Below are 27,389 nucleotides of genomic sequence, written 5' to 3'. Positions count from 1 at the left end.
GAAACAACTGTTAAAAATGGGAAGAATAAAGCTGTTGAAGATAGTATTGAGAATACATTTAATAAGAATGTTGAAAAGAGTGTACAAAAGTGTTTGTTCCAGTCTAAAGAAGAGTTAGTTGTTAATTGTACAAGTGCATCTGGGAGGCAGGATGAGAGAAGCTCCAGAAGTGCATCAAGGAGCATAACTGAAATAGGCTCTGGAAGTGCATCCGGGAACAAGAATAAGAGGACTACAACTGTGAGCATGACTGAGACAGGCTCTATGAGTCCATCTGGGGAAAAAGAGTAAGAGGAGTACAACTGTGAGCATGACTGAGACAGGCTCTAAGAGTGCATCTGTGAGTAAGATTGGGACAGAATATTTGTTAGAAGGGTAGGTGAGGTAGTAAGTGTTGGAGCTGCTGAGGTAGAAGGTGTTGGAGCTTCTGATGTAGTAGGTGTTGGAGCTTTTGAGGTAGTAGGTGATGAAACTTCTAAGGTATTTGTTGACAGTGATGAAGATGGGATTTATATACCATCTTGTCAAGAGGGGGAAACAGATGATGACATGGATGCTGAAGAGTTAGTTTCTGAAGATGAAGAATACACCCAAGGTAGGAGGAAACTGAAACTGAAACTCAAACAGAAAGAAGTGTTTGTTATAACTGATGACATGTTTCATGGGTTGGTTGATGGAGGTAAGAAGAGTGACTATGTATCAGACTATGAGAACTCTGAAGAAGATGCCATATACTCAGACTCAACTGATTTTGAAGATGAAGCTAGAAGAACTAGGGACAAACATGCTAAGGTAATGTATGATCCTAGGTCTGATCATGTGATCACAAGCTGCTGAAATTCTCTGTGGGCATGAGCTTTGTTGATGGTTTGCAAGCTAGAGATGCCATCACAGATAATGCAGTGGAAAATGATTGGCAAATTCATTTCAAGAGAGCAAACAAGAAACAATTTGAAGCAGCTTGTCATGATCCTTGTGCATGGTTCTGTTCAGGTAGTTTGGTTTCTAAAAATGGTGTTGTGGTAATAAAGAAATCGGATGATGTTCACACTTGTCCAAGAGCTGTGAGGAATAAGCTTGTCACATCTACTTGGATTGCTAGCAAGTATTTACATGTCTTTAGGCTTCATCCTTCAATGAGCTGCAAAGATTTGGGTAGAGACCTGATGCAAAGGTATGCTTTTGATGCAACAAAGTGCAGGTTGTATCATGCTAAGAGGAAGGCCATTGATATGTTGGTGGACACTGTGGAAGAGCATTATGCAAAGTTAAGTAGCTATACTTTGGAGTTTTGTAGATCTGACAGAGAGGGCAGGTTTGAACTGCATGTGGATGTAGGTGCAGTATTTAATGCAATGTATATTGGGTTCAGTGGTTTAAAAAAGGGTTTCATGGAGGGATGTAGGAGAGTCATTGGGTTAGATGGTGCTTTCCCAAAGACTTATCTAGGAGGGATCTTGCTGTCAGCTGTAGGGACAGATGGTAACAATCAGATGTACCCTATAGCATGGGTTGTGGTTGAAGTTGAAATGAGCTTTGTTGGAGTTGGTTCATTAAAATTCTGGCTGAGGAGTTGAACCTGGGAGCTGGAGTGGGATTTACAATCATCAGTGACCAACAAAAGGAATATTGTGAGTTCTGGACATGCATGTTCTCTACTATACTATACTGTACTAATAATTATTATAATAATGCAGGGCCTTGAGAATGCTGTGAAGGAGATTATTTCAATGGCTGAGCACATAAATTGTGCCAGAAATATTTATGCAAATTGGAAGAAAACTCACAAAGGTCCAGCATTGAAGCAGCTTTTCTGGAAGCTACTTAGAAGTACATACATGCAGGAGTATGTTGGTGCATGTAGAGAGTTAGAAAAAGAAGATGGATAGGCTTATGTTGATCTGATGGACAAGATTCTAGCAATTTCTGTAAGGCCTTTCTCACTCCACTTCAACGCTATGATGCAATTCTAAACAATGTATGTGAATGTTTCAATGCATATATTCTTGAGTCAAGGAGTAAACACATCATAGACATGCTAGAGGATATTAGAACTGCACTATGGACAGGTTGTATAGGAAGAATGTAGACATTGAGGGTGCTAAGAAGAGTTCAAGTATTTGTCCAAAAGTGAGGAAGAAAATTGATAATATAATTTATAAGAGTAGAAATTTCACAACTATTCCTTCAATAGGTGGGATATTTGAAGTCAGATACTTCCAGTATAGGTTCGTTGTTACTCCTTCCTTGAGGCTATGCGGTTGTAGGAAATGGGAGTTGACTGGAATCCCTTGTGTGCATGGATGTGATGTTATTAACTTCCTCAAGCATAATGTGGATGACTATGTTCATGAGTACTTTACAGTTAGTATGTATAAGTTGGCTTATGGTTATGGGCTGCCAGCTTTGAATGGAGAGAAATTATGGCCGTCTGCAGAAGGTTATCCCGTTGTTCCACTACCTGTTAGAAAGATGCTGGGTAGGCCTAAGAAGGTGAGGAGGAGGGATCCATATGAAAAGGATCCAGTGCACCCAAATAGGCTTAGGAAAATATGTTTTATGACTTGTCAGAATTGCTTGCAAGAAGGCCACAACTCTAGGACTTGCAAAAATGATACTATTGAGAAGCCACTTAAACCACAGGTAAGTAACTGTCGATATTATACATGTTTATCTAAGGCCTGTGAAATAACTAGTCAACTTTCAGGCCAAAATGGGGAGACCTCGGAAGGCGCCACTGCAATCCACAACACCGACTGGCACCACTGCTGTTCCAGGGAGAGGCAGAGGTCGAGGTGGAAAAAGAGGTGGAGGTCGTCGTGGAGGTGGATCTGATACTCGAGCTGTTCTTACACAAGAAAGTCACACCGACATTTGAGAACTTTACTACTGTTGGAGCTATTCTTACACAAGAAAGTCACACCGGCATTTGAGAACTTTACTGCTGTTATCTTTTAGTTTGAACCTTGAAACAATTGTGTCAGTTGTATGGATTTAATGTGTGTATTTTGTATGGATTTTAGACAATCATACTATGTCATTTAGCTTGACTGATGTAGTTTGGACTAATGGATGGATTTGTCCTATTTTGTTACTGATATGTAATAATCCACTTCGTACTACTGCCGTGTTTGATCGCATTAACTCATTTGCATTTTTTTGAAAGGAACAAGTGCATTAATATCACAAAAATATGTTATGGAATTCGACTACAAAGGGACACAAAACATCATAGATAAAGTAGTTGTCCATAGCCTAGATAATTGTACTACATAACTTAGATAATTAGCCAAATGACAACACATAAAAACACAATAGCCATTTTCAGATTTTTGTCTGTGCAACGCAGATTGTCGACAACATGTTGGAGTGCTTCAATGTCATCGTTTTTTGAACAAACTTCGTCTTGAAGTATATCTTGCATAGGAACTCTCCTTTGTAATGCCTCTTCCATACTATCCCTCTCCATCTTCAACTTTTGAAGATAGTATTCTTGATTCGGCGACAGAGACGGATCAATCCATCAAACTATTATTATCAAATCACATACTTTCCTCTTTCCCAAAGTGAATTAACCCACCAAACTGAGGGTGATAATAATAATGGATGATATGATTAACATTGAGAAATTTTGGAAAATACGGAGGAAGGTTAATATCAATGGAATGTGATCAAATGCAAACTCTAAATATTGTATAAATTTCAAACTATTATCTGGATCGTTAAAAAATGTCAACAGATGATAAAATACTAGCAAAAAAAAATATCAACACAGTGTCAACGGTTGACACCGTGTTGACATTATGTTAATATTGTGTTGACATTGTATTGACATTGTATCGATATTGCGTTGAAGTTGTGTTGACACTGTGTTGAAAAGCTTGAAGTTTGTAAAATATATGAGTTTGCATTTTATCACTACCCTAATCTCATTTAGCAATTTAGAAGAATATTCATTTTTACACATGGTATTTTCACATCGAATAGTGAATTCTGATCAATAAATTGGGTGAGAAAAAGAACAAGAAAGAATCCCAAGTCGTCGAGAATAGGGGTAATTGTGTTTGTCTAATTAGTTTACAATTTGTGTCATTCACATAGAGGATTTGTTTTGGACTTAGATTAGTGAGTTTATGGGTTACAACTTCCATGCTATTTGATTTTGAGTAGGTTGGATTTAGTAATCAATTCCTTCAAATTCAGTTTCATTATTAAATTGGATATGTGCATAATTTATAATAATAATAATAATAATAATAATAATAATAATAATAATAATAATGATAGCAATAATAATAGCAATAATAATAGTAATAATAATAACATTTGTGACTTCTATTAGATCAAATTATGATCAATTACAAATCCAAAAAATAACGATTAATTTAAAATGAAGTGTATAAAACCACGTTATCGACACATATTTGACTATTTTACTCTTATAATGAAAATGTTATGTAGCTATTATAATACTCTTTCCGGTGCCAATCTATTTTTTTCTATTTTCTTTATTAATAAAAACTTTATCATTTCTCTTTCATTACTCTTTTTTCTCTATTTTACTTTCTTTTCATTCTTATTTTATTTTTTCTTCACTTAACTTTTAAACATCAATTTCCTAAATATCAGTCAAAAGAAATCTATCAACTAAATCGAGACGGGGAAATACATGTTTTCCTTCAACTCATCCATTTTAAATTTGATCTAAAGTATGTACTTCCACCACCTGCGAATAGGAGTCTCATTTTTTTCGGCACATGTTTTAAGAAAGATTAAGAAAAGTGGATGAAAGAAAGTGAGTGGAATAAGAGTCTCACTTGTATATATAGTTTTAAATGATATGTGAGTGGATTGAGTTAGTGGATGGTAAGACCTCTTTACCATTTATAGTAATTATGAACTGTGACTCTTGCAGACAGACCAAAATAGAAAAACGGGACTCTTATTCGCGGACAGAGGGAGTATATATTATAGGGTGTTAATTATGTACTCCTTTTGCACATGTATATATTAATATTCATATAGTACCGTAAACAGTCACCACTCACCAGAGGGCTGATTGTGTAAACCAAAAACATAAACCTTCAAACTATTTCATATCATCTTCACTAGATAGGGCGTGACACTTTTGAAAAAAGTCTTAATAATCGTTAAATAGGGTGTAGATTTCTTTTTTCATTTGTTTCTCATGTCCATATCAATTTAAGGTGGAGAATTTGACAGAAGTGACTTATATTTATGGAGTGGTTTAAATATCTGGACTTCCAATTTTTATTTTATTTTATTTTCATTCGTGCATCATACATAAATATCATGAATCTCGTAGCTAGTTATTATGAATGTATTTCTATAAATATTTCTATTTTTCTATTTCTTCTACACCTTTAGCTTCAAGTTTCCCTCAAGCGTGGGATATCAGTTTCTTCCCTTTTCTTAGATTTTGGTGGGGGGATTTAAAAGTCTTGTGTTATGCTAACAAAGTGAAGAGCAAGGCTTCCTTTTTTGTCTCTTGCTCTTGTCTGAATCCCGAAAATGGTGTGTTGATGTTGGATTTGGATAGTTTTAGAAGAAGGAAAGAAAGATCCAGAGATGAAGTTTATGAAGCTGGGATCTCGGCCTGATACATTCTACACCACAGAGGCTGTAAGGTGATTGTTTTGTCAAGAAATGATTAAATCTTTGTATCCTTTAAGCTTAACTGCAAGAATTCTTGATCAAAATGCAATCTTGCTGCAATCAAGATGTGTTTTTTTTTGTTTTTTCAGGTCATCTTTGTACCCTTTTAGCTTAACTGCAAGAATTCATGATCATAATGCAATCTTGCTAGAATTAAGATGTGTTTTTATTTTTTGTTTTTATTTCTGTTTTTAAATCTTGCTAGAACTTTTGTTTTTATTTTTTGTTTTTTCAGGTCATCTTTGTACACTTTTTGCTTGACTGCAAGAATTCATGATCAAAATGCAATCTTGCTGGAAATAAGATGTGTTTTTGTTTTTTTTTTCAGGTCTGTTTCTTGTGAAGTTTCAAGTGATCTTATAGTGCAAGTAAAAGGGAACAGATATTTACTCCTAAGGTGAATTTCATGCTCATTTTGATTGCATTTGAGAATTGATCCTACAAATATAAATATTTATGGATATATAGCTGTTTGCAAGCACAGTTTCCTCTGCTATCGATATGCCTCCGCCTGCAGAGGCTGTATGCAGAATCGGTGGGGGTGGAGGCGTTCGAGCTCTGTGCCAAGTTCTGCTACGGCATCGACATCACGCTCAGTGCCTTCAGCGTCGTCTCAGTCCGTTGTGCAGCAGAATATCTCCAAATGATAGAGGAAGCAGAGAAGGGCAATCTCATATACAAAGTTGAGGTTTTCTTGAATTCTTGCATCCTTCGTGGATGGAGAGTCTCCATTGTGACATTGCAGACCACCAAGGCCTTCCCCTCGCTGTCGGAGGAGGTTGGGGTGACTGGGAGGTGCATTGAGGCTGTTGCCTCGAGGGTTCTGTCACACCCAGAGGAGGTGGGGATGACCGGAAGCCATAGGCATAGGACTAAAGGGTGGTGGGGTGAGGACTTGGCCGAATTGGGGATAGATCTTTATTGGAGAGTGATGGTGGCAATCAAGTCTGGTGGGAACGTACCTTCTCGCCTCGTCGGTGATGCTTTGAGAGCCTACTCGTCGCGTTGGCTCCCAAACTTGGATAAATGCATCATGATGATGGTGAAGTACATTCAAGGAATAGGCTGATTTTGGAATCAGTTGTAAGCTTATTACCAGCTGAGAAAGGGGCTGTTTCTTGCAGTTTTCTGCTGAAACTGCTCAAGGCAGCTAATGTGGTGAAAGCCTCCGTCTCGTCTAAGAAAGAGCTGGAAAAAAGGGCAGGGCTTCAGCTAGAGAGGCCATAGTCGGCGACCTTTTACTGCCCAGCTGCTGTGAAAATGGGACGAGGCATGATGTGGATGTCGTTTTAGTCTTGTTGGAGGAGTTTGTGTACCGGTCCGCTCAGGGCGTTGATGTCGAGTTTCAAGAGAGGAGGAGATCATCCTCTGCAGCACTCAGGATTGCAAAGCTTGTAGATGAATTCTTGCTAGAGATAACAAGAGATGCTAATCTTCCTATGTCCAAATTCATAGCCATTGCTGAAGCAATACCAGATATTGCAAGGGTTGTTCATGATGATCTCTACAAAGCCATTGATATTTACTTAAAGGTAGCAAATGAATTTCACTTTAATTGATCATAATTCAGAAGGAGGTGTTCTTGATCACTTTGGTTTTCCGGACTAATTATACAGGAGCATCCGGAGCTGAGCAAGGGAGAGAGGAAAAGTCTCTGTCAAATCCTCGACTGCAAGAAGCTATCTGTGGAAGCATGCACGCATGCTGCACGGAACGAGATGCTCCCTTTAAGGGTAGTGGTGCAGGTTTTCTTCTTTGAGAAGGTACGGGCTTCAATAGAGGGAGGCCATGTGGCCGAGATCCAAAGCAACATCAAGGTGTTGTTGGAAGGGCGCCCGACTCCTTCAAAGGCGAAGCCCCCGTTCAGCAGCTTGCCACCGGAGGACAAGTGGAGCGCCTCCAGGATAAATTCGCCAAAGTCTAGCATTTCGATACTGAAGATGAGGCTGGGTGAGGATCATGACGTGGAGAGTGATCGCGTTGTTAAGCCTTCGAAGATGAAGTCTTTGAGCATGATGCCTAGCAGATCTAAGAGGATGTTCAGCAAGCTATGGCATATTAGTACAAGTGCAAGTGAAAAGAATTGAGAGATTTTTTGTTGAATATACCAATATTAGATCATAAGGAAATAGGTTACTATTTTTGGTAGGACTGAAATTTCTGTTAGGAAAATTCTCTTCGTGCAAAATAGCATAGTGTATTTGTAGTTTTGTGTAGTGAATGTAGTACTCGTACTAGTTATTTATAATTTGCATAATGAAGCACTCATTGCAAAATATTGCAGCAGGCTAACTTTGTTGTATATTTTTAATGAGACAAATACTTTCTTGATTTAAGATATAGGACGTTTTAACCCAAACGACATTTGTTATAATGTCTCAAAACTCACTGAACGATGCATACCCAAACTCCCTAATATATGATATTGTTCGATTTGAGCAAACCCCTCACGGTTTTGTTCTTGGGATACTCCCCAACGGCCTAATACCAATGGAGTTGGGGTAGCCCATTTACATGCTTGCAACTCTAGTTTATTCTGCAATGTGAGATATTGTTTGCCCCCATAATCCTCCCCTCAAACCAAGACCACCAGACAAGACCACACGTCCACATATGTTACAGGTCGCCAGGTCATCACAGGTCTTGATCGAGCTCACACTGAGGCATTAGAGAGCTTGCAAGCGCAATCCACCGAACCTCGAGCCACACAGCCCCCACCCCTGAACCAGGGCTCTGATACCACTGTTAGGGTTCAGCAGTACAACCCGAACTGTACATTAGTATGATATTGTCCGCTTTGGGCAAAGCCCTCACGATTTTGCTCCTGGGATATTCCTCAAAAAGACCTCATACTAATGGAGTTGGGGTCCATTTATATACTTGCAACTCTTATTCATTGTCCAATATGGGATATTGTTTGCGCCACACGTATAAAAGCACATTCATGACTATGACAATAATTGATCAACAAAAACATATGTACTATATCGTCGATTGAACTTGAGACTTGACTAGCATGTTAATTAAGGGCATAATTTAAATATGTTCCGAGCCTTTGTTTCGAGCATGCATGGGCTTTTAACAAGGTTAAGCTCAAACATCATATAGATGAATGTTGGATGAGCCAAGCTATAGTATTCGGCTCGACTTTACATCCTACCAAGCACACCCAACAATAATTAATTCCAATAAATCCAACTCACAAATTCACCAACAATTTATCACAAGTATATCACACTCCATCAAACTCCAATCCAAATAACCAAAATTTATACCAACAATAAAGTCATTCAATGAAAGAATTCAAGATCAATGCACATAAATTATGAGAAGAACGTACCTTGTGTTGGTTGACATTTGAGCACAAGAACAACTTGGTAGAATCCAAAGAATTTAATTGTGTGATGTGAATTTGAAGTGTCAGTGTGTAATTAATAGGGACAGAGCCAGAAAATAATCTTTAGAGGGGCAAAAATATATAGAGTAAATTTTGAAGAATTTAAACTCAAGCGCTGACTGCAGCGGACTACTGTGGATGATCTGTGCTCATTGTTCTTCTCATGGCGGGCAGCTTAGTTAAACTCAATGGACCACTGAACCTACTCCCATTTTTTTCCCAAAACCCTTTTTGTACAAAAATGAACATACAAATTTTTTTCTTTTCTTTTTATAAAAAACGAAAACATAAATATTTTATTTTTTTAAGTTTTTTTATTAATAAACGAAAATAAATATTAAAACCCAAGCAAAGCTAAAATTAAAGCGTTACAAGAAAGCCTTTGTTGTTGATCCTCGTTCTCCTCAAGTACCACGAAAAATAAATCAAAAGAGAAAAAAGAATGAAAGAAGGAAGGAAGAAACATACTTTATACGAAAATCTCGTGCCTGACACGTCTCAGCTGCAATTCAGCGTACCGATGTGGATGATCTGTCCTCACTGTTCTTCTCATGGCGGGCCACTTAAATTAACTCAGCAGACCGCTGATCCAGTAAAAAAATAATTTCAACGAAAAAGAATATTTTTTTTTTACAAAATTAAAGCAAAAGACACTAAAAATAAAAGCTACTATTAGTTTCAGCTCTACGAAGGAAAAACAAACAAAACTAGAAAATTAACAAAAACAAGAAAACAATCAACACGGAACTTTATATCTCACCCGCGCTAAACGGAGCTTATCAAGTGTTGCAGCTGAAGATTGAGCAAACACAGAATTTGACAATGGACATATAAGATTGAACACACACAAATTGTACCTCAGATATTTTGGACAACTTCTTAGCTTGAACTTTGATTTTTCAGTTTTGCTCTTACATTTCCTCCATGCATGACTTAACTGTAAATCTTCACTAAAATCAGCCTTTTCAACAATAAAAGGAATTATCATTATAGAGAGAGAGAGGGTTTGAAAGAATTAACCATAATTTTGTTCGTCTCATCTTCTTCATCTTTATGGGGAAGCATGGTCATGGTCACTTGAGCTTGAACATGATGGTTCGTTTGGTTCATCTTGATTGAACTCAGTAGAACTCTGGGGGATTTCTGCAACTTCTTCCTCTTTTTCTTCTTCAATGATTGATTTTTCTTCAAAATATAGAAGTATCACCTCACTCATCATCTTGCTAATATCTTCAAGTCCTTCCTTGATCTCTTCACATGACTTCTCCAAGGACTTCATCATATTATCCATACTAATTTCTCTTGCTTGTTGTAGCCTGTCCTCTCTTTGTCTTTCAAGTTCTTGTAATATGATTTTACGTCCATGGTAATTTTGCTCAGGTTCTTCATTGATTGTGTATGCCCATGTCGGTTGTCTCCAATATTGAAACGCATCCATTGTTATGTTCTGTGCTCTCCTCAAGTACCCCAAAAAAATCAAAAGAAAAGATGCAATTAAATAATATTACACTCTAAATTAGATTTATCAACCTTTCTACAATATAAGCTTAAAGAAATAATATTCCCCAACAACGGCACCAAACACTTGATACACTATTTTTAGCACTAAATATATCTGCAAATATACAAGGTAGATCTAGTATAGCTAAATGTCAGTACCAGGATATCGAACACAGAGAATATATTTGCAACTATCTATCATGTACTAAGCATCATATAATATCTAGAGAAACACAAGTTTTGGGGTGAATTAATTAACTAGGCAAAAATAAATAAAACAAATAAAACAAAACATTCAAATAACCAAAGCAAATCAGGCAAAGAGTGAAATTTCAAGGATAAAGCTTTCACAATTATAGTTTCACAAAACATAGTTATGATACCCTAGTACAATTCATGCATTACTAGAATGAGTCAGATAAGTATAGCCATGTGGCACAAAGTAGGTTACACACTAAGGGTGGAGGAGGAGTCTTAGGGGCTCCCCAATTTTGGAAGCTATGAATGTGTCAATATTATGAATTAGGTTTTGAGGTATATATATGCTTGAAAAAGGTTTAAACTTGGTAAAAAAGTGTCCTCCTAGTTGGAAATTTCATGCTCCATGGGTTTAGGAAAAGATTTGACTTCACAAGATAATACTCCCCCCGTCCGCCATTAGGAGTCTCATTTATGGGCAACACGAGTTTTAAGAAATATTAAGAAAAGTAGGTGGAAAAAAGTTAGTGGAATAGGGGTTCCACTTGTATATATTAGTTTTAAATGAAATGTTAGTGGAATGAATTAGTGGGAGGTAGGACACTATTACCATTTATGGTAAAATTGAACCGTGACTCCTATTCGCGGATGGACTAAGATGGGAAAACGGGACTTCTATTCGTGGACACAGGGATTAGTTTATTTCCTTCCTTGAATTTCTGCCTAAATTCAGCACTTGACAGCATCGCATGACGTTCGTAGAATGACCATAACATCCTCCACAGAACTTCAATTGAGATGTTCAAGGTACCATTGCGAAGCTTTGTCAAAAAAGAAGAGAATAGTATGTAGATGTTCAAGGTACCATCGCGAAGCTCTGCCCTAATTGGACTTCAGAATCGCCGAAAAAATGGGTTTGAACTGGGATTGTTGCGCGCAAAGCGGCCCAGGGGCCCGACGGACAGCTTTCGAGCTCTATGGGCTGGTTTTCAGCAACCGACCGCTGGGTTGTGCTTCTGCTCCAACTTCCGGATTTTGACCTATTTATGCCCCTTTTCAACTCTATTGTGCACATTTCTCACTAAATAGTCAAAATATCAAAATGGATAATTATGCAAGTAATAAACATGTAATGCAACTTTGACATCAAAACGGACCAAATAATGGCCTTAGAACAGTGTAAAATCAGAGCGTATCACTTATCTTGGGACGGAGGAAGTATATAAAATTTAAATTTGTACATTATTATGAAAGAAGTATATATTGCCTTCTATAATAATGATCAAATAACACTATTATTTAACATTTTGGCTTCAAATTCACAAATAATTTATCATAATTCAAATTAATAAAACATTCTTCTTTTTTATTGTTTCATTTGAATTGATATATTTCCTATAATAGAAACAACATCATCTCTATTTTATTATCTTTCCACTCAACTTACAAAACAACACTATATAAAATCATGCATTGAAAAACAAATGCTTAACAATTAGGATCCGTTTGGTACATGAAATTGGAATTGGAATTGAATTGGAACGAATTGAATTTTAATTCAATACCAAATATTTTGTTTGGTAAAATGAAATAATTGATATGGACTAGAGAAAATGAAAACTTTGATATAGTCAAATATACATGGGATAAACGATGTAGTGGCAACAATATTATCTATATACTTGATAGAGGATAATCAAAACACAAATACTTATGAGCAAACAAGCTGTAGCAAAACAGTCGTATAAAGAGAGGGTTTGGTCAAAAGAAGCTTTCAAGCTTGGACATAAGGTAAAGGTAATCTACCTCCTCAGGGTAGATCTTTGTCTGAGCCATCTCGCTTGGATACGCCACTCTCCTTCATCCTGACCTCCTTCAAGAATTCGTCAAGACCAAAGGGATCTTGCTCCTTGTCAAACTCAACAGGCATGTCTATTGGGCCAGCCCTCTCGGAAGTACCTGTGAACGCCCGGTCAACCTTGACGCATTTTATCTTATCAAGCTGTTCATCAACACCACCATACATCTCATCATCACGGTCTTTCTTGGGCTTGAACAGAGTAGTCAAAGCAGATTGTGCATTAAACAGACCCTTGTCGTAGATATTGTAGGCGTCGTCCGTGCCAGAACCAAAACACAAATCCATCCCTTTCTCCTGGTTGAAGAGCCTTTGATCATACATAACATCACCCCCTCTTGCACCAGTGTTGGCCATCCCAAGAGCCACTTTCTTAGTGATATCACGGTCTCTATCCCGGCTTATCTTCCCCTTCTTCCTCACGCCACCATCTTTCGCCTCCAGTCTTCTTTGCCTCACTCTCTCTCTTTGCCGTGTCAATCTTTCCTCTTTCTCATCATCTGTTTGCTTTTGGCCATCTCTATCCCTTTCACACACCACAATCATATCACCATCATTAGCAGAAGCTACTCCACTTTTCTTAATTCTAGCCTTCTGTGCCAACACCCGTAGTTCCATAACTTTCTTCTCCTCTTCCTTCATCACCATCTCCTTTCGAACCTTTGAACACGCTGCAACAGCCTCTCTAGCTTTCTGTTCTCCAACATACAGAGCCTTTGATAACTTAGCATGATTATCACTAATCCGAACCTCCTGCAGCCCACTGCCATCAGCAGCCATCCGTTTGTCGAGAGGAATCACATAACCTTTAGAATTCTTCGAGTTAGATATGCTAGGTGGGATTTTCCACTCCTGCTGCTCCTTCACAGTCACGGGCCGAGGGGGAGAATGCATGACGGGGACTGGTGGAGAACTCGAACCTCTCGGAATTCTCTTGTGCTTGAACTTGGGATGCTCCAAAGGATCTACTGCCATTCCCACCACGCTAATGAATCTCCCTTTAGCACATGCCAACTGCTGAGACGGCTTATACCTGATGAACTTAGATTCCGCAGCATTCAACCTAACATTCACAATCTGCTCCAATGCAACCTTGGTTTGCTGTGTTGTCTCATCAATCTCCCTCTGCTTCTCATCAAGATCCATTCCATCCTCTTTCGCAACAACTTCCTTGGCAAAGACTGGGACAAGATCCGAGTCCTGAGAATACACAATCTTCTTCGCATTCTCATCCTGACTCAAAGAATTTGCATAATGAATCCTCCCAATCCCAAATAGATACTGCGCGCAGTGAATCTCAGGAAAAGCCCCTCCATCCCCAAAATCCTCACGCTTCGACGGCTTAAACCCTACCCGTTTCATATAAGGAGGCACTGAATTAGTCGCATTATCAAACTCCACCATGGTTCGATTCGATCAGCGATAAACAAATGGAGTAGAAATTTTTCGAACGATCAATCACAAATTGATAAAAAACTACTCCCTCCGCCCCAAGATATTAGACCCCTTTCTTTTGGGCACAAGAATTTAGGAGATAGTTGTTTATGGTGTAAGTGAAGTTGGTAGTAGAGTAAATTTTTATCATAAATAGAAATGGTTCAAGTGTATTGGGACACCCCAAAGTGGAATAAGGGTATAATATCTTGGGATGGAGGGAGTACTGAAAATCGCGGAGAGGAGAAAGAAGTTTCAATGCGAACGGAGGAGAAGATGCGTAATGATCTTAATACCTTGTGTTTCAATTTATAAACCCTCCTTTACAATTCCAATGCGGAAAAGATCGAATATGACATGTATATCAATATATATTTTTTCCCCATTTCATGCTTAGTTTACATCTATAACTTTAAATAAAAAAAGGTAAAGAAATGGATGGAAAAAGTTATGGAATATAGATCTTACTTCTATTTATTAATTTTTTTACAAAATTTCAAGGAGAATATGATACAATTATATGCAGACGGGCATGTTATATCTCACATTCTCATTATGAAAATATATAAAAATATAAATCACAGTCAGAACGCAATTTCTTTTATTTTTTTTTTAAATTTATATCGAATTAATATATGACTGGTTATAAAGCATGGAGGAAGTATGTGCATAAGGGCATCCGCAATGGTGCGGACGATGCGACGGACGATGCATCGTTCGTCGCATCGTCCGCCACTGCAGCATCGCGGACGACGGGTTAACCATCGTCCGTGCCCGATACATCGTCCGCGGACGATGCGCGGAGGATACCCCATCGTCCGCCACTGTGGACGACGCGGACGATGGGTCATACAATGCTCACGCGTTTTGTTTTTTTTTTTTTTCCAATTTTTTTTCTTATTTAAACACTACAATTGTCTACCATTTCACACACTCCAATTTCACATCTCTTCAATTTCTCTACAATTATTCTCTCTCGTCGTCTGAAAAATGAATCCCGACGACTACGATTTGAGTAAATCGGATGGCTGCAGACGGGCCTTGACTCGAGCCTTGTTCGATGCCGTTAATGAAGCCAAGGCGGAATGCTTGGCACAAATGCAGCGGGAGCAGGCAGCGGTGGCGCGAGCCCATCGCCCGATACAACGCCGGACGTATGTCCCCCGCAAGCACGACGTAGGGCACGAACGTCTGATCGCAGATTATTTTGCCGAGAATCCAAGGTGGGGACCGAATGTTTTTCACCGACGTTTTAGAATGAGCCGTGATCTTTTTCTCCGCATTGTGCACACGTTGGAGGGACGTGATGAGTACTTCCAGTTTCAGGATTTACGCCTTTGCAGAAGTGCACGGTTGCGATCCGCCAGTTGGCCTACGGCACAATAGCGGATATGTTCGACGAGTACCTTCACGTCGGGGATACAACTGGCCGTGAATGTCTCAAGAAATTTTGTAAGTTAGTTGTGGAGGCTTTTGGCGACACATATTTGCGACGCCCGACTGCGATGATTGCCAGAGCCTGATTCCCTAGGATGCTAGGGAGCATCGATTGTATGCACTGGCAGTGGAAGAACTGCCCGACGGCGTGGAGAGGCCAATTTACTAGCGGCTACAAGGGCAGCCACCCGACGATGATCCTAGAAGCCGTCGCTAAACACCGCCTCTGGATCTAGCATGCCTACTTTGGTGTAGCCGAGTCGAACAACGACATCAACATCCTCAACTCGTCCACCCTATTCGTCGATCATTGCAGGGGTCGCGGTCTGGCCATCCAGTTCACTGCCAACGGCCGCACACATCATATGGGGTACTACTTGGCCGATGGCATATACCCAAGGTGGCCTGTTTTTTGGAAGACGATCAGTTGCCCAATTGTGAGAGGAGAGTCTTGTTTGCGGCAAAGCAGGAGTCCGCGCGGAAGGATGTGGAGCGGGCTTTTGGGCAATCGTGAAAGGTCCGACGCGTTTATGGTACAAGGAAGTCATCGCCGACGTCATGTATGCGTGCATCATCATGCATAACATGATAGTCGAACAAGAACGTGGACATGTCACCGATTGGGTGGATGATGAAGCCGGGTTTAGCTCTAGCACGGCGACCTCGCCAGTCACTCGAGGATTACTGATAGGCTTCGGTGCGGTTCTACAGCGACAGGCCTCAATGTGCAACCAACAAGACCATACTCAGCTCATGACCGACATGATTGAAGAAGTTTGGAACCGCAACCGCCGCCGTTGAGAAATTGTAGTTTTTTTTAGTTCGTATTGTAATGTTTTAAATATTCAAATAATAGATAAAATGCTTAGAGAGTCCCTTAGGGCGGGCTATAGTCCGCTCCACTGCAGGTGGAATGGGAGGATGATAAAATGTTGACGTGGCGGTGCATAGGGTGTTACTTAGGGCGTCCCACCGTGGATGTCCTAATAACTAGAAAAATACAAATTAATAACTATATTAAAATACTAAAGAATTTCAGTACACTATTTTTCTATATTTAAAAAAGGGGTAAACGGATTAATGTTGTTAAAGAATCTCCATAGCCCAACTATCTAGTCCAAAAGGACTAAATCTGCCCCGTTTTCAATTGTGTTGGACTAAATAATTAAAAAGATAATATTCTGGACTAATATCGTAAAATCGTCTTATATTTAGGATTGCTTTTGGCTCTTACTCTTAAGTATATATCACACCAAATTCGAAATATAAACCATTTTTAAATTTTTATCTCACAAAATTTTTGTAGTAGTACTATATTTGGTGTTATTTCACAAATGATTTGAATTTAGTTTATAATTGGAGAAGATTTTTACACCAAAACTTATTTTTGAAAGTAATAGTGACAAATTAATGTAGAATTTATGAGCATTAAAATGATACTGTATCATTTTTGATGTTATTAATTTTTAAGTTTTAAAGGAGTATTAATTTTCAAATTTGTTGTCTAACAGAGTTTATGTATTTATGCTACAAATACTCTACGTGATGGAGTCATGCAATAATTTAAAGAAAACAGAGATTGTTTTTTCTTTGGAGATTATGGTTATTTTTTTTCGCTCCTGGTTTCTTTAAGAAAAAGTCCGATGAATTACAATTCATGTATTTGAATTTAAAACTTTTTCAAGAGAAATGCAAATTATTTATAGACAAATAACTCATTCAAAATAGCATGTGGCCGCCATATTCTACCTAAAAAATAAAAGTAATATAATAGTATAAAATACTAGTAATATCTTCATAAAGTAATAAGTACGAATACTACCTCTTAAAATTTGGTAAAAAATCCTATTTTTCCTCTATATCAATACAAGAATAAAGGATAGAGAACGGTCAGCTTTCACTCTCCATGAAGCACAGACGTAGAATATAAATGGGAACAACAAAATTAAAAATCAAGTCTACCAAACAAGAGAAGAAAATGTTTATTATACTGGTGTCTAGAAACAATACCAACTAAACAATGTTTATTATATGTGTTGCAATATTTTTAAGAATTTATAGAAATTAAATTTTTTTAAAATAAATCGTTAAAATCAAAATGAAGGAATTCTTAAAATTAAAACCGTTGTCAATTATTATTAGTGTATCATGTAGTACTATCAATTTTAATTTGTTTCCGTGATATTGTGAATTGAGCTAAAAATTATAATACTCCTGTTCTTCGTGAAAGTTAAATTTCTTAAATTTCCGGCCAAACTACTCCTCTATTTCCTCGGCTGTAGACTCTCCATCCGTTGACCATATCCGAGCCATTATGGAAGCGCTCCAAGTCTGTGATGTAATCCTCCTCCAGATCTTGGTGGATTTCTGGATACATTCATGTTAAATTGTGTCACATATACATCATATTAGACTAGTATTTAATTGTGATCAAGAGAGGAAAAAATTTAAACTATGGTAAAACATAGTCATGGACAGTTCGACTCATTACTCAACTAGACAACGAAATCAGTGTAAACTACCTGGCAAATCGACCAGGCTCAAATCCAGGTACATTAGGAGGTCCATAAGGATCAAAGCGGGAACCGGGGGGTATGCCTCTGTTCAGAAGATACACGTGTTAGCTCATCAAAGAATACATACTACTTTCTGCCACAGAAAGAGAGAGAGAGACAATACTCACGGTAGATAAGGGTCTTCTGTATCAGGTCCTACCCTGAGCCGATCTCTTTCTTCCTCTGTACTACAGTTCACATAACAAAGCAACTTAAGAAACGGATACATGAGGCCTAGATTAAGATTATGCAGAGAAAGCAAAACAGTTACATTAGAAGCAAGTAAAGAGCAACGATCAACCAACATAAATAAGTACCTAGAGCTAGAAGCCGATGCAGCATCCAGTTTGTTTAAAATTTCCTTGTTAATATTCTCCACTAGCTTCCCCAGATTCTTGAACTGCGAACCATAAATGCTCCCGGCATCCTCTTGGACATATTCACCAGCACTACAAACCGATATACTAGTGAGTCGAAAAACCCTTTATATGTAAGCAAAGATAATACTATCAAAGTTCTTATACTTATTCAACTTACTCCAATTCAAGATGCAGAGGCTCGGAGCCTCCTTCCTTGAGAACATCAACGATCAATTTATCATTCATCACAAGGCACTTCACGAGCACCTTTTTTGAACCCTTTGAGATACGAACGCATACTTATGTTCGACATTGTTCCAACCATCCATCCCAACTTCATCTGCACGAAATCACGTCCGCAGCAATCAACAAATTGAACATATTAAATTTGGAGAAATAGCATTCCAAACCCTAAAATAGTGAAATTAGCGTAAATTACCTTTGCAGGATACGGAAAGAGCGTCGTCAGCGAAAGCAGGAGGACCGGTGGCGTGGAGGACGTATCCGGTGGCAACAAAGGACGCGTGGACGGCGTACGCTGCCTTATCAAAGGCGGTGCGGAATTGAGGCCGCGCCGCCCATATCACTGCCAAAATCGACTGCTCAGTAGCCATATTGTAGATTTTGGGTGTTGTAGCAAAATACTTCCTCTACTTTCTTTCTTCTTCTTCTTCAAGTCTTAATAACTTTTAAATGAAATCAATACTAATATAATTAGATAGAAAGAGGGCGTGGCGTCGAGGAAGGCTCCGGTTGAGAGAGAGAGAGAAAGAGGGAGATGGCGGGAGGCAGGGAATTTTAATCTAAGATCACTAAGAGGGAAAGGTATATATAATAGGTATACCATGTATTAATTTACTTTTTTAAAAAGTGAAATATGTCTTAAAAGTAACATATTCCATAAGAAAAGGTATATTTTAAGGTAAATTATTTTTAAAAATAAAATGATAGTACAAAAGAAGATAAATATGATAGTTATAAAATTTTATTTTTTTAAAATGAAAAAAATATAATACCTTTTCGAATACTTCTTATTGAAGAATAATTTTTTATATAAAAAAAAAAGTAAATATAGTAATTATATTATTACTTTACAACTCTCTCCTCACCGATGCTCTAATAAAGAAACAAAATATATGTACGTATGTATATATGTTCACGTTCCGTAGTTCTCATAATTACGATATCTTTGAAAAATAAATTTCCGAAACTGAAGCCAAAAGATTATATATCGATTATGACTGAAACTATTGATAATTACAATAAAATATTCTACAATTATTTTAAAATTTATAAAGGTACGGTATTAATAATTTGAATAATATGCACATGGGAGTGATCAATTGCTAACTCATCATTTAATTGCTAATTACAACTAATTTAAGGCCATAGGATTTTAGAAAACGTGTGGTCTACAATTTGCCACGTGTAATTTTCGTTTTTATTAATAAAATAAAAAAAATAAAAAAAAGCGCCAAATTAGGGTTTTAGATGAAAATGTCAATATAGTGTTTCGGAAATATCAACACAATGCTTTGAGAATGTCAACACGATGCTTTAAGAATGTTAACCCATTGTTTATATTGACATTCTACATGTATTATATTGACATATTTTATATAGTATGTTGACATTTCTGCTTTACGAAAAAATTGAAAATTTTTTGAATTTTTTTTCAAATTTTGACGTCGGAACATATGCATATATGATATCGTTGGAATCCTTATAAAATTATCTTTGATTTGATATATGTTATATGAATTTAAAGTTTTGGGATTTCTTTTAAAAGTTAGTTATAACTAAACATGAAGTTAATTGACATTAATACCCCTATTGATATTTTATGGAATTAATCCTATGGCTTTATTAACATTTTTTGTTGATCGTATTGATATTTTTTGGTTGATGATCTAGGCCCTTAATTTGAATATCTAATGGCTATTATTTAGTTGTAGTTAGCAATTAGATATTGAGTTAGCAATATAACACTCCCCATATGCACATACTTCAAGAAACTCCACCGTGTTTACAATAATAAATAAAATAAAAATTCATTCTAGAAGTTTAATTAGCTGAATTATAAGCTCAAATAAGGAAACAAAATATGTGTATGCAGATTCCATAATTAAACTGCGAATTTTTTCATAATTACAAATTCTTCGCGAAAGTTAGATTCCTTAAAATGCTCAAATATTTTCCATGTTGCAGTTTGATTAGGAATCAATCCCTAATTAAAACTTATAAAAACCACCTATAAAATGTAATCTCCAATACAAGTTACAGAAGTCAAAACACATGGAATTATCATTAATCATGAGGATGAGGAGAATTCCAAAGAAGAATGAAGTTTCATATCTTCAAACTATACCTCGTGAATTGACAACACAAATTTTATGTTGAGTAGCAGCATCCTCAGCGGCCGATATTTCTAGCATTAAAATAAGGTATGTCTTAATTTTCACGGTTGATCTAATACTAATTGTTTATTAAAGTTGGCTAATTTTATCATACAAAACTTTTACTGCAACGCTCCACTTTTTGAATTCTAATTTTCGAACCCTAGTTTTTTTTGCATTTAATGCTTTGAACGCCGTGGCGTCTGTGAATTAATTGGCGAATAAATTTTGGTTATTGCTATTCTTGTGACCTAATTTGATTTAGGATTTAAAGGTGCATTGACAGAATTAATTTTTTAATATATATAATTCATTTCCATGAAGAATATTTATTTCACTCAATTCCAAGTTAGGTATGATAAATTAAATAAAAAAAAATCCGCAAAGACTTCTCCTCTTTCTTCATCACGCCTTTCTCCTCTCCCGCAAAAATTATTTTCAATTAAAAATCAGTCAATTCCAATTTAATTGTGAAATAAATTACTCTTTTTACACCCTCTCCTTACCGTTTCAACCACTCTACAATCTGTTCCAAAATTAAACCACAATCAACTCTCAATTATACTCCCACATTATGTAGTATATTAATCCTCATACCCTAATCTCTCCTCCTCACTCAAATTCGCAGTCACTCTCTTTTCACTTTTGAACCACAAAGCGGCGGAGTGAGCAGTAGAGGAGTTCATCTTTCTCTCTTCCAAATCCTAATTTGACCACGGTAATCATCCCTTCATGTCCCTTCCATGTTCTTCCTAATAAGATGAATTCATGTTTACACCGAAACCCTTTTCTGACAGAAATTTGGATCAAATTCGGAAGGGGAAAAACCAGAAGCTTCGATCTTTTTGCCTAAGCCGATTTGTTGCTAAAGGTATACAATTCTTCTACCCAATCCGATTTCATACTGCATACATCACCGGATACCACAATCTGTAATCAATCCACTAATCCAATGAATCGAGGCAAACTGAATTAAAGAATCAAAGTTTAATTCACGTAATCAATTTTAGAACTTATCGGCGGGGTTAATTGGGGCTGCTTTGGGGGACCTGCCGATCTGGACAGTGCGAACACCACAGCAGCGGTGACCCTTCGATTTGGTGCTGGGCGACGGAGCTTTAATTTCCGTAACTTTTGGTGTGTTAATTTTGATAGAGAGCCAGCAGAAATTTATTTCTGGAGGTGTATGATTGAGTCCCAAATTGGGGAAGAAAGGTGAGAGAGGGAGAAGGGAGGCCGACGGGATTTTCATTTGAGAAGTGTAATATGTGTTCTTCATCTTTAAATTTCTTTTCTTTTTATTTAAATATTTTAAAGTGAAAAGGGCGTATATGTGTTTGTATGTGAAATAGGAGTAAATTGTGTCCTTTTTAAATTCTTTTAATCTCCTTGGATTTTGAGTACTCCCTCCGTCTAGCAATAGCAGTCCCATTTACAAGTGGCACGGGTTTTAAGATGGAGTTTGAGTGTGTAATAAATGTAGTGTGATAGTGGAATTTGAGACCCACTTAAAATGTTGGATGAATTCTAAAAAGTCATGGAAGACCAAATTTTAATATTCCTAATTTAAATTTTTAAAAAAAAACTGAAATATGCATAAATAAAATAGAACCAAAAATTGAATCCCAAATCAGTCTTCCATTCCTAAATCCACCGAAATCTGTTCACATAGTACACGGAGTGACCAAAACATTTTAAGTTTCCATCTTAAACATTTTAGAGGGAACTTTGAACACAAATTTGCACTAAAAATTCAGCTTTTGTAGCCTCCTATAAATACATTCATGCTGCATTTAACACACCTCAACCAACCTCCCAAAAAAACAAAAAATCTAACAACAGTGAGAAGAAAATTTTCATACTCCGTCAGAAAAAGTTCATCATTGGGATGGAGGAGGGGCCAAGAACAACACTGTTCTTAAGCAGCAGCAGGAAGAACTTGGTGGTGCAGTTCCTACTGAAGCACAGCATCGATGGAGTGCTCACAAGAGGGGCAGTAATGGAGGCAGCAGAGGAGCACGGCATAAGCAGGAAGACAGTTTATAGGCTGTGGAAGAAAGCAAAACAACAGATGCAAATGGGGGAACCTGCAATCATGGAAGGCAAGGTTAAAGGCTATCATCATTCAAACAAGTTAATTCTAGATGAAGAAAAGGTTAGAACTTTATCCACACTTGAAAGGTCTTCAATTAGAAACATTGCACACAAATTGTCTGTTAGCAAAAGTACACTTGGTCAGTGGATTAAGGAGGACAAATTAAGGCCACATACAAATGCTATCAAACCTGTCCTAACTGATGCAAATAAGTTAGCTAGGTTGAAATGGTGCCTTAGTAAACTTCAGCCAAGTATAAATGCAGGTAGAGTTCAGTTTGAAAGCATGCACAATGTTGTGCATAGTGATGAAAAATGATTCTATATGACCAAGGCATCAGACATGTATTACCTCTTGCCGGATGAGGATGAGCCATATAGGGCATGCAAGTCAAAGAGGTTCATCACCAAAGTGATGTTCATGTGTGCTGTAAGTAGGCCTGTGTTTAGCTTGGATGGCCAAACCAAATTTGATGGAAAGTGGTGCCAGCAAAAAGGAAATCCAAGAATAGGCCTAGAGGCACACTTGAGCCTAAACCAATCCAGTCAGTTAACAAGAGTGTGATGAGTGACTGCATTATACACCGGGTATGCTATTTTTCCCAACCTATCAGATCATACTCATGTTTATAAACATCATCATTTAGGTTTTTTTTTGTGCTTGACAGATTTTACCAGCAATTAAGGCCAAGTGGCACAAGACAATGCCACACCCCACATAAATGGTGTGGATGCTGAGTTTGAGGCGGTTGCCAAATCAGATGGATTTAAAATCCATCTGATTTGTCAACCACCTAATTCACCTGACACCAACATTTTAGACCTAGGTTTTCTCAGGGCCATTCAGACATTGCAGCATGAGAAACCATGCAATAATGTTGACACATTGTTGGAGAATGTGTGTAGCTCTTATGAGAGCTGTCACCACAAACCATAAACAGAGTATTCCTCTAATTGCAGGCTTGCCTCACACAGATCATGGTATTTAGGGGTGGGAACAATTACAAGGTCCCTCACATTAACAAGAACAGGTTGGAAAGAACTGTGGGGCTGCCCAATGCACTGGATGTGGATGAGGAGCTTGTGAGAGATGTGTTGGAGTACTTGTGGATATGACATTAGGGCTTTGGCTTCTGCTTTTGGATTCTAGATAGATAGTGGAAGTGTTTTGGTAGTAAGGCCTTCATGTTTTTGGTCAGTAAGGTCTGATATTTTGTGTTTTGTATGCAAAACTAGTGCAAAGAACATGTAATGCACATATTTAATGAAGTTTTCATAGCCCTCAGAAAAATATCATCATAGGGCATGACATATCAGCCTCCAAACCTCTAAAGGGGTGGCTGAACTCAATTTAACAACAAGGCAGAGACAAACCAATCACCACCACAACCATCAGAAAAACCAATCAGAACAATCAATCCACAGACATTGCATGTAGCAATAATCAATCAAGGAGTATAAAAATATCATCATAGGGCAGTGTATACTCAGCCTCCAAACCTCTAAAGGGGTTGCTGAACTCAATTTAACACAAGGCAGAGACAAACCAAGCACCACCAACACAATAGCAACATCATCAGAAGCAATAATCAGAACCATCAATCCACAAACATAGCAGAATACATTAACCAATCAAGGAACCCCAATTACCCTTAGAAAAATATCATCATAGGGCAGTTTATACTCAGCCTCCAAACCTCTAAAGGGGTGGCTGAACTCAATTTAACACAAGGCAGAGACAAACCAAGCACCACCAACACAATAGCAACATCATCAGAAGCAATAATCAGAACCATCAATCCACAAACATAGCAGAATACATTAACCAATCGAGGAACCCCAATTACCCTCAGAAAAATATCATCATAGGGCAGTTTATACTCAGCCTCCAAACCCAACATTGGGGGTGGCTGATCTCAACAATCCTAAACCCTTCATCATAGAGCCAGATATCCCCAACCCCCTCGGAATCCCATAAATCCCCAACCATATGAACCTCCAAACCCTATGAATGTAGGGGGTGGTTCTAAGGCAATATTGACAGAAAGACTCACAGATTTAGAGTAGATCCGTCATGCCTGGCAAGAGCATCACCAATAATTCCTTGAACCACTCCTCCTCCTCAATCAGGCGTTTTCTCGCTCGCCTGATCGCAGGCGTTTGAGGGACAAAGGGAGACATGAAATCAAACTCAGGCAATGCAGCCACCGGAGTTTCAGGGAGTAGATCGTCCATCAGCGTCTTTGGAACAACAATAGACATGCAATCAAACTCAAGCGACACAGTCACCGGAGTTTCAGGGAGTAGATCGTCCATCGGCGTCTCAGGAACAACAGTTGCATACATGTAGGCGGTGTTCTCCCACGAGTATGTTGGGATTGGAGAGTAGTGGGTCGCGATTGGGGTCGGAATCGATGCCTCTGAGGGGTCGAATTCCCATTCCTGGGAGTAAGGCGAGGCAGCTCCGATTAGGGTTTGAGGAGGAGGAAATGGAAGGGGATTAGGGGTCTCCGAGAGAGAGATAGGAGAAACTGGTTCGGAATAGGAGTCCATTTCACAGATCTAGGCGGCGGCGATTAGGGTTTGAGGTAGTGAGAGGATGAAGAGAGTGATAGGATAGAGAGAGTGAGAGAGAGTGAGAAATGAGGTGTCATCGGTATGGGATGGGTTTAGGGGGGTTGATGATATATTTAATTTGTATTTCCAAATATGGTAAGGGAACCGGGACTCCTATTCGCGGACATCCTGAAATAGAAAAACAGGACTCCTATTGTCGGACGTAGGGTGTATTTAATTAGATATTGGGCCAAACTTTTGGTGTTTGTTTTAAATAAAATGGGAGTACATGCGTGTGTTTTGGAAATGGGAGTTTATGACTTTTGAGTTGGGCCGATGTTTTAATTCTTTGGGCAGCTGAAATTATCAAAATAAACCAAGTTCTAAATAGAAAAATTATAATCTTATTGATAAAATAATCGAAGCCTAAGGATGCATCTTATTTAATTGTTTGATTCCTTGTGTTGATCTATGTGTTATTTTCAATTACAAGGGTGATATCTTGTAAGTGAATTATGATCGCAAGGGAAATAATATATTACAGATTAAACGATTGAGGTGGGCTCTCTTTTTAAATGAGGACAATGTCCTAACTATTTTATCGATGGGAATGAAATGCAAATTGTTTATCGTGACATAATTTTTGTTTTGACATGCCTATCTGAAATGGCTTTGCCATTTATTATTTAAATCTAATTCGGGTCCTTGTAGGGCCGCAAACCCTACTTGGATTAGTGTACACCTATGGTAGACCGTGTGTCAGCGTACGGGTTGGCCGGTCTAATGACTTGGTTTGTGGCCACATTCCAAGTCATGTATGAGCAGATATGGTAAATGTCTATGGGAAAATGACTGCGCAGTCGTGATTTTGAACAATGGAATATTTTGGTGTCTCGGGCCTTTCAAAAGCTAAAACCCCGATGGTGGCGTAACAATGGCATGATAAATATAAATATTTTGTTAAAATTTTTTCAGCATGAGTCCAATGAGTATTTTATAGTACTCAACCCTGCATGTGTTTTTCCTATGTGCAGATTGAGCGGCGACGAGCTTGTGTTGGTGTTGAGTCGAACCTTAATCATTGTTGGATTTATTTTGAACTTCGAGGGACGTCGTGTCTTCATACATGGTGTCACTCTTACTCTTGAATGCTTCCGCTGAATAATACATTCTTTCACAACTATGTTATGAACCCTGTTTACTATTGGTTTATTAAATATGATACCCGTTGTCTTTGGATTTAAATGCTAAGTCATTACTCTGATTTTTCCTCAGTTATTTGAATAATAATTATCTTTGTCTAACTCTTTATTGAAACCCTAGAAAATTATCCTTTCTTAAAATCCCATTAGTCGCGACCACTCGCATTTATTAACCCTAAAAAGGGCGGTCGTGACATTTACTATACGGAGTAATATTTTTTTTATCTTGGCTATCTTGTATACACTGGTGGACGCACGTTGGAACAAAGGGGTACGAGTGTACCCCCAAATCTCGTTCGTTTAAGTACTATTTGCAGTGGTCAAATGCTCCAGGATTCTCTTTTCCAGCCCGTGTTCGAAATCTCGCCTGGGCGCAAATAAACCTATTTAACTTCACACCTCAATGTATATATTTTTAGCTATGTTTAGACGAAATAATCTTTTCAATTATTTACTATTCTTTATAATATTAGACTCTTTTTTTTAAGTTATGTAGATCGGTTTGTGTTAAAAATGACAACACCTCTTAAAGTGACACTGTGACACCATATATCCAGCAATATTACAAACGCTACACAACAATCTATAGATTGTTGTATAGCGTGTTGGATATTGTTGGCCGAGAAAAAATTATTGTATACAGTGTTGTATATTGCTGGACGAGATTTTTACACTTATTATTCGTCCACGTGTACAAATGATTGGCTAGAAATGGTGGTATGATGTT

The 27,389-nt window shown here is 37.9% G+C and overlaps 3 protein-coding genes and 2 pseudogenes across 6 annotated transcripts; 3 read left to right on the top strand and 2 right to left on the bottom strand.

Moving 5' to 3' along the window:
- The first annotated feature begins 851 nt into the window (after nt 1-851).
- On the top strand, nt 852-1,889 carry LOC125220303. The gene is made up of 2 exons (XM_048122461.1): nt 852-1,544; nt 1,698-1,889. Exons 1-2 carry the CDS (start codon nt 852-854, stop codon nt 1,887-1,889), a joined length of 885 nt encoding a protein of 294 aa, XP_047978418.1.
- Nucleotides 1,890-5,298: 3,409 nt separating this feature from the next.
- LOC125224204 lies at nt 5,299-7,939 on the top strand (annotated as a pseudogene).
- Nucleotides 7,940-12,581: 4,642 nt separating this feature from the next.
- Nucleotides 12,582-16,112, bottom strand: LOC125220302 (SNW/SKI-interacting protein A-like). Its single transcript, XM_048122460.1, has 3 exons — nt 16,038-16,112; nt 15,878-15,905; nt 12,582-14,002 (listed from the first exon to the last, which is right to left on the bottom strand). Exons 1-3 carry the CDS (start codon nt 16,110-16,112, stop codon nt 12,582-12,584), a joined length of 1,524 nt encoding a protein of 507 aa, XP_047978417.1.
- Nucleotides 16,113-17,812: 1,700 nt separating this feature from the next.
- On the bottom strand, nt 17,813-19,028 carry LOC125220300 (annotated as a pseudogene).
- A 2,227-nt stretch (nt 19,029-21,255) lies between these two features.
- On the top strand, nt 21,256-26,787 carry LOC125219944. Of its 4 annotated transcripts, none has more exons than XR_007176261.1 (4): nt 21,256-21,528; nt 21,608-21,681; nt 22,681-23,492; nt 23,573-24,174. XR_007176261.1 is itself a non-coding variant. In XM_048122038.1 (4 exons), exons 3-4 carry the CDS (start codon nt 22,699-22,701, stop codon nt 24,018-24,020), a joined length of 423 nt encoding a protein of 140 aa, XP_047977995.1. In that variant the 5' UTR covers nt 21,256-21,528; nt 21,608-21,681; nt 22,681-22,698; the 3' UTR covers nt 24,021-24,174. The 4 variants fall into 4 exon arrangements, 1 of the variants encoding a protein (XP_047977995.1); XM_048122038.1 differs by having other exon boundaries at nt 22,681-22,965; nt 23,865-24,174; XR_007176262.1 differs by lacking the exons at nt 22,681-23,492; nt 23,573-24,174 and adding an exon at nt 21,821-22,669 and having other exon boundaries at nt 21,257-21,528.
- Nucleotides 26,788-27,389: the final 602 nt, after the last annotated feature.

This window comes from Salvia hispanica, chromosome 4 (genome assembly GCF_023119035.1).
Source record: "Salvia hispanica cultivar TCC Black 2014 chromosome 4, UniMelb_Shisp_WGS_1.0, whole genome shotgun sequence".
In the NCBI taxonomy this organism is placed as follows: Eukaryota; Viridiplantae; Streptophyta; class Magnoliopsida; order Lamiales; family Lamiaceae; genus Salvia; species Salvia hispanica.
This window is presented reverse-complemented; position numbering and strand designations above follow the sequence as displayed.